The 8,282-nt window shown below is 39.3% G+C and overlaps 1 protein-coding gene across 1 annotated transcript; it reads left to right on the top strand.

Moving 5' to 3' along the window:
* Positions 1-869: 869 nt before the first annotated feature.
* LOC127312632 (DNA (cytosine-5)-methyltransferase CMT1) lies at positions 870-4,631 on the top strand. Its single transcript, XM_051343160.2, has 16 exons — positions 870-915; positions 1,181-1,389; positions 1,476-1,541; positions 1,627-1,860; positions 2,017-2,075; positions 2,149-2,215; positions 2,290-2,619; positions 2,689-2,760; positions 2,848-2,934; positions 3,037-3,124; positions 3,401-3,519; positions 3,596-3,700; positions 3,780-3,823; positions 3,898-3,967; positions 4,052-4,155; positions 4,269-4,631. Exons 1-16 carry the CDS (start codon positions 870-872, stop codon positions 4,471-4,473), a joined length of 1,905 nt encoding a protein of 634 aa, XP_051199120.1. The 3' UTR covers positions 4,474-4,631.
* The last annotated feature ends 3,651 nt before the right edge of the window (positions 4,632-8,282 follow it).

Genomic DNA, 8,282 nt, shown 5'->3' with positions numbered 1-8,282 from the left:
TCCATCAAGAGCCTAGGTGTACACTACATATTTCTCTGGTGGCCTTCCTTTTCGTACAGGCATTCTAGTTTACTCCACTAGATATTGTTCATTCGTTAGAAGCTTGCTCTGTGCTCCTTACTCTTTATTTATAATAAGGTCCAGCTTTTAGATGAGCTCCGTGTGCACCTCTCTGCATGCAAACTCATTTTCTATCTTCAGTTCAAATGTTAGATTTTACTGTGTGCAGTGTTATTTAACATTTTAAGAAATGCTGTGGATATTTTGGGCTGTTTTCGTTTCTTTTGCACAGACCATTGAGGATCCAAATATTCTAGTTTACCCTCGTGCATTTTATCTTGTTGCTTAGCTCTATTTTAACCAACTGTGGTAATGATGATATTGCTGTTTTGAGTGGCTGCAGGCTCCTCCTGGCGAGGATGATTACATTGGAAGGATTACCGAATTTTTCCAAGAAATTGAACATAAATCATATTTCTGTTGCCGTTGGTTTTACCGTGTGGCTGATACGGTATGTGCCAACCATTCTGTGTTCTTTTTTTTTCTAAATAAGCACACTTCAGCATGTGCCTAAGACCAATTTGCAGGTTATCACACCCAAGTTGTTGGAGGTTCCTGATCATGAACACGATCATAAGCGTGTTTTCCTTTCAGAGGAAAAGGATGATAACCTGATTGAGTCAATTATCTCGAAAGTAAAAATTACTTATGTTGCCCCAAACGTAAGTGATGCACTCATTCTTTCAAATTAATACATACTACCTCTCATGTTTCTGCTGATTTTTACACGTTGCTGTATGGTGAAACAATTACAGTTAACACAACAAGAAAAAGCTGAGCTTATATCAAAATCAGACTTGTATTATGACATGGCGTATTCCGTGGCATATTCCACATTTGCCAATGTGCCACCAGGTAATCATATGTAGTTCTTATTTATTTTATGTTGCCATCATCATACTTTTCTTTTTGTTGCATGTATGCAACTTATATAATATAAAATATATAAAATAAAAATGACATATACTCGTATGGTCTATTCATACTTTTTTTTATTGAAACGGTACAATACATTAATGGTTCTGATACATCCGAAAGTATAATTGGAAAAATAAAAGTTCATAAATATTGTGTACCATGATATTTTCTTGACGTTTGCTGATTACTTTTTCTTTTGTAGAAAATGGTGGACCAACAGGCAGCGAAACAACATCAGATATTTCTTGTGACAATGTTGACTCTTCTATGGAAAAAGCAATTGCTGACCTTCCAGTACCACCTGATGCACAAATGGAAACAGCGACACTGCTGGATCTATACTCTGGCTGTGGTGCCATGTCAACCGGGCTTTGCCAGGGTGCTCCATTGTCTGGCTTAAAATTGACTACAGTAAGTTTCCTCCTTAGCAGGTATTAGGACTCCCATTGGCTTGAAATTACTGTAATCGACAATCTTACTATTCTTGTCTTGTGCAGAAATGGGCTGTAGACATGAACGAATATGCTTGCGACAGTCTAAAGCACAACCACCCACGCACACATGTAATAACTGCAATTGGCTCTAAATTACATTCCTTGTTTTATCACCACACATAATAACTTGTATGATTTAACCTCTAATTTGTAGGTACGAACCGAGAAGGCCGAGAATTTTCTTAAACTCCTTCAGGAGTGGGATAAACTTTGTAAGGAATATGACGTCCGTAATAGCACTTGTCTACCACGGATTTCGAATGATGATGAAGATGACGAAAATGGAGTAAATGAACCTCTTTCGGAGGGTACTTTTGAGGTCGAGAAGCTTGTTGATATATGCTATGGTGATCCAAACAAAATTGAAACAGACGGCTTGTGGTTTAAGGTACTGCAAGCTTGACCGTTTAGAGCTCCTATTTTTATAATTGGGATTTCAGGCTTACTTTTATTATTTCTAATGTATTTTTAGTGATGTACTGTACTTGTTAATTTAGAACATTTGTATGCAAAGTTTGGTTGAAGATATATATTATTTATATAGGTAAGGTGGAAAACATATGATTCCAGCCATGATACCTGGGAGCCCCTTGATGGCCTTAGGTCGGTATCTGCTTCATTGCAATCCTCTTTATTTTGTTTTGTCAATAGTATCTTACCCTACTTAACATTTCAGAGATTCTCCGGAATGTATTAAAGATTTTGTGGAGAGTGGATATAGGGAATCCATTTTACCCTTGCCTGTAAGTATATCCCTTCTTGTTCCTTTTGGGATCTTGTTCTTGTGCCACCTTTTAATGTATTCCTAATTCCAAAGGGTCATGTTGATGTTATCTGTGGAGGTCCTCCGTGTCAAGGAGTTAGTGGACTCAACAGAAACAGAAATCATAAAGATCCGCTGGCGGATGAAAAAAACAAACAGATCCTTGTGTTTATGCAGATTGTCAACTACCTGAGGCCCAAATACGTTCTTATGGAGAACGTCGTAGACATTCTAAAATTTGCTGATGGGTTCCTTGGGCGTTATGCATTAAGTCTCCTCGTAGCCATGCGCTACCAAGCTAGACTTGGGATTATGGTTGCAGGATGTTATGGGTTACCACAGTTTAGGATGCGAGCCTTTCTGTGGGGAGCTGTTCCATCAGTGGTATCTCTCTTTTCTATGCTCAATTTTACATGTAAGACTATTGCTAAGAAGGTCTATCTGGTAATGTAGGTACTCCCAAAGTTTCCGCTTCCGACACATGTTGCTACTAAGCGAGGACAACACGTGCCAACTAAATTCTCGGTACGTGAATACATTACTAACACCATGCTATTATTATTATTGTTATTATTATTATTATGTCTTGCTAAAATAATGTTCTGTTTTCAGCAATGTCTAGTTGCATGTGATGAAACGGAATCTAAGCTTTTGGACAAAGCTCTTTTTCTTAAAGACGCGATAGATGATTTACCAGAGGTAGGCACTAACTAGTTTCCTTGCATGTTGGGTCATTTTTAAATTGCTGCCTGACAGTTTGTGAACTTCTATGTCACTATAAGTTATATTGTTTTTCTGCAGGTTGAAAACCATCAACCTAAAGATGTGATGGCATATAAAAGTAGACCCAACACGGATTTACAGCGCTATATCCGTCTCAACCGCAAAGGTAAACCCACATATTGTAACCTGTTGAGTGTGACTACTTAATATGAACAAGTAGTTCTATGTTGATGTAATGAGTTTTTTATTCATTTCTTGTACCATTCATAGCATATTCAGAGTCATGTTTTTCTTGTACTTTCAGTCATGTTAGTGGTTCAATGATGTCACCTTTCCATAGTTTTCATTTTTTTTTGTGTTTGCAAGTGAATTCTTGATTAAGTCTCTACTGTGAGTTAATCTATGACATTGTGGGTTACCTTTCTCTGTTATTCATTTTAAGACACGGGGGACAACTCGCTTGGAGATTCCACTCCAAAGGAAGGACAACTATTTGATCATCAGCCGCTCGAACTGAATAAGGATGATTACCAAAGAGTGCAGCACATTCCCCAGAAAAAGGCAAGTTAAGGCTGAACACGTCATTCTTTTTCTGTACCATATAACCTGTAATTTCTAAGCAATTATTGTATTCCAGGGGGCAAACTTCCGCGACTTGAAAGGTGTTCGGGTAGGAAAAAATAAAAGCGTTGAGTTTGATCCGAATATTCCTCGTCAATATCTTTCGTCGGGGAAGCCTTTGGTAAACCTGATGTGGTTTAACCAGTTGTAACAATGTGTATATTTCCCATGTTTTAATCACACCCTTGCTTCTCCTGTAGGTCCCTGATTATGCTATGACGTTTGTCAAAGGGAGGTCACTGAAGTAAACATACTGACTGAATCTGTTGTATTTTTAGTAGAACTCCTATCAGTAATCCTCGCTGTCTTGCTTTGTAGACCATTTGGACGTCTGTGGTGGGATGAAACCGTGTCTACTGTTGTGACCAGAGCCGAGCCTCACAACCAAGTAAGATCTTGATAAAACTTCTGGTGCTTGTATGATTCTTTGACCTGCCAATATATTCTGTTTGACGGCGACTTTCGCATGCAGGCCATTTTGCATCCCAATCAGAACAGAGTTCTGACTGTTAGAGAAAACGCAAGGCTGCAGGGCTTCCCGGATTACTATAGGCTGTTTGGCCCCATAAAACAAAAGTGAGTTGATCGGATACAATATAATAGCCCATAACCAGCTTGGCTTGTTCAAGGACAGTGGACCTTATTTGTTGTGAAGCTGATTTTTTTGTTGCACATGTTTTTTTACATAGATATATCCAAGTTGGAAACGCCGTCGCTGTTCCTGTAGCCCAAGCCCTGGGGTATTCACTGGGACAGGCATATCAGCAGGGTGAATTCAGTGGAGAGCAGCACCCCTTGTTCAAACTACCTGGGAACTTCGTCCCTGCGGCCCAAGCAACAGCTACAAGATTGCATCAAGGATCTCCTGCAGGCGAAGTAGTGGAGGAAGAATAATTCTTTTGACCGACTGTTGATTTTCACCAATATGCTTGTTGCCGAAACATTGTCATTTATTCTGGAACACTGAGTTGTCCAGCTCACGGAAGGGCTGAAACTTGTAGCCAAGTTTATTTATTTTACCATTGCTAGTATTCATTCAAATTTTAGTATTGTAACGGAATGGGTGGTCTTGTTTATTCTGATTACCGTACACCAGTGTTTATTTATGTTTTTGGTGCATTCCTAGCTGCTGCTACATCCCTTTTCTTCATGAGCTTTTATGACTGTGTGGATCTGAATCTTTTGCTTTTGGAAGGTGTGTGCCTTCAATTCTCCGAATTTGCTTGAATTATCTGTTAGTCTGAATTCTCTGGTTGCTTTTGAATTGTGTACTACTGCTACTGAATATCCAATCTGTCAACTCTTTAGTGTGGATATTGATATTTGTATAAAAATGACAGTCTCTATTACACTGACCATGTTGTCTGACAGGGTTGATGAGAAGCTGCAGGAGGTACGCTTGTCATGGACTTCCCGAGCAGAGTCCTGACGCGGAAGCCTGTTCAGACAATGCGTTGGGCGTCGGAGGCTAAGAGTCGGCCAGGCGCGTCGACGTGGGGCACCGTGTTCTGCCTGGGGAGGCTGTGGCTTTGACGGAGCATCAGGACTCTGCTCGGGAAGGCAATGCTCGCGATGATGCGGGAAGCTAAGCTTGCACCAAGAAGTAAGTCCAATTTCAGTTCAAAAAAAAAGAAGTAAGTCCAATTTGAAATTATCCTCATTTCTCTCTTTATTATTTTTTCAGATTCTATTTTTTGCTCTCATCTCACTCTTTCCGATGGGCACAGCGCACACTCGTCATCGGCGAGTACACAGACAGCGAAAACAGATTGCACTTGGCTTTGGGAGCCTTCCTTTTCTTCCGAATATTCGTTGGTACACTCTCGAACCTGCTCATTTACATGTTCTGTTGTCCGATCAGCACTACACCCACATCATTCTTCTACAGTGCACCGACTATACACAATATTGCTTTGTAGGCACGCCCGCCCATTGAGTGAATAGATTGAAAGGAATGGATTCAAATACAAGTGGATTTTAACATCTTCCATAGTGTGAACCACGATCTGACGATAATATGTCGTCTTACTCGTGCAACTTTTACGGCGCAGATAAACACTATCACCAACAAAAGTGGAACCAAAGCTGCAGTAGGTACAAAATTCATCGACCAAAATTTGAAATAAATGCTTCTAGATTCGTTGCTGCATTGTTCATTTTCATTTTCTTAGCTCTCAATCTCCCTAGGCCGAAGGCAAAAACTACGAATGTAGTAGTACAAACATCTTTTATCCTTTAATTAACAGCTGAGGATTTTATACAGCGTGTCCACATCTTGACATGGATGTAGTCCTTGGGGTGGCTCCACGGGCTCTGCATTCTTCCCTTTGTTCCCTTTTGTACTTGCCATCTTTGATCTGCATTTAGCTTTGGCGTTTGCCAATTTCTTTTCGGCATTATTCGTTTTGTACCTCATAGCATTCATTATGCTTATTTACCCGAAAGTGAGAGTTGATGCAGAATGGTCGGTCAAAATGGTACACAACACCTGGAAACATCACAATTAGTTGTCACAGCACAGCTCACCCTTTTAGATGAAAATTCAGGAGGCTTAACTGAACCAAAAAAGATTGCCTTGATGAGAATGAAGAAGTAACCGGTAGACAATGGTAAGTGGAGCAAACTAATTAACATATTTTCTTTGATGCATTAACTGAGTACAATACTGTAACTGTTAAATGTGTTGTGTGAACTTAATCATATCACACAAGGGGTAATGGTCAGACTGGTAATGGTATATATTTCCTCGCATCACAAAAGGAACGACAATTTCCAAGTTTGTAAGAAAGTAAGAAAGCATTCAGAGGCACAAATAAGTTTACATACATCATTGTCTACTAGTGTACTGAAGCATTTCACTCATATATATTAAAAAATTAAAGAATGTATTGGGGAATGTGGCAACTTTTGTAGCCTATAAGCGGTACAAATGCACCGAGGGACTTCTACATTGATGTCATGTTGCAGAAGAGACCTTGAACCTCCTTTAAGGGGCACAAATATACTGACACTAGTAGAAAACGGGCATTTTGTTCCAATTCTGGAGGGGCTATGCCTTCCGCACCCCGCCGCAACCCCTTTAGTCTCGGTTGGTGTCTCCAACCGGGACTAAAGGTCCCGTCTAAACCGAAACTAGAGGTAGCCGTACCCCCGTGCGCGTCCTAGCTGTTGGAATTAACCGGGACTAGTGCTAACAACATTAGTCCCGGTCTCAAACACAGCCGGGACTAATGTTCTGGGCAGCTCCGACCAAAATACCTGTTTTCTACTAGTGTGAAGGACTCAAAATGTTTGTTTGATGACTGCATAGGAGGCTGTAACCAGTGTTTGTTCATTCAAAAGTTTTGCCTAGATCTAAATAACGTCAACTTGTATTGACCTGAAGAGATAATTTGAGAGAAGTAGAGTAGAAAGGTGTAAACTGAGAGTTAAAGTAGGAATTATTTTCATATGTGAAACAGTCCCCTATATTCAACATAAATCTTACAAATTTTGAAAATAACAAGAGAACAAGTACCTAACATTTGGCATGCACTAACAATAATACTCTCAGGATAATCAGAAAATAATGGCGGGTTTAAGTATTATTCTTCAAGCAAACAACTTAACTTCAGTTGAGATTTTGTGTACTAAAGAAGAATAGCTCAGACCTAGGTCACAACTCACACATAGGTCACTTCAATTAACTTACCACATAAAAGTGTACCAAAAAAACTCAGACAATCCTGTTGACTTGATCCAGTTGAGATTTTGTGATCATTTGCCGGCATGACGGCATCCACCATCATGGCATAGAAGATAATAGAGGGGAACCATATCCTTAGATCATAAACCTTTCTTCAAACTATTAACATAATCTTTTTGTAGTGAACAAACAAAAACAGATAATATCATGATAGTGCAGATTACTCCTGATCATGCATCAAAACCTCAGTTAGACCTTTGTGTCCAGCGGCATCCATTTACTCCATACAAGTATCCAGTCGATTATGATCCTGAAACTTCTAAAAAATAGTATGTGGTGAAACAATGAATGGAATGCCAAGAGAGCATGCAAGCAAAGCAATTTGGTACTTTACAATTTATGGTCCATCTGAAAGCTAGAATTCTGACAGGTATGCGCATGTTCTCTAAAAAAGGAGAGCACCTGGATTTGTCACAAAACAGCTTCACTATCTAATAAAAAAGGATAGTTTTTTTTTAACATACAAAGGAAAATACATGAACACTCATTTACTGGATCCCGAAAACTATAAAGACATTCAGAATTTTTAAGTAATGAATGCAGCTAGGCAAGTGCAAAAGTAGTAAAAAAGAGCTCTTAAAGTACATCTGATTAGAGCCAGTCTAAGAAATACTTCAAAACTGCAGGACCACAAGTCATTGGTTTCTAACTTTCAGTAAACCTATTTGAAGGGGAAAAAACAGGGTGTTGTAGTGACTTAAACAATATAATTAAAGATGGGAATGAAGATGGCTTAAGATGGGAATGAAGATGGCTTGCAGTGACTAATATATTCCAGTACTAACTAAAAGAAGAGGCAAACTATGGGTGTATCATGAGAAACAAATACAAAACTGACGTACATCGCTCTGAATCTATTCAGGAAGTCCAAGTGAGTGTACATAAAAGTGGCTGCTGACCATGTAAATCTAGAACGTAGCAAAAGAATCAAGCGAATCAGTTTAGAGGTTTCCTAATT

Source organism: Lolium perenne, chromosome 7 (genome assembly GCF_019359855.2).
Source record: "Lolium perenne isolate Kyuss_39 chromosome 7, Kyuss_2.0, whole genome shotgun sequence".
NCBI lineage: Eukaryota > Viridiplantae > Streptophyta > Magnoliopsida > Poales > Poaceae > Lolium > Lolium perenne.
Note: the sequence above shows the minus strand (reverse complement) of the source record. Positions and strands in the feature narration are given on the sequence as shown.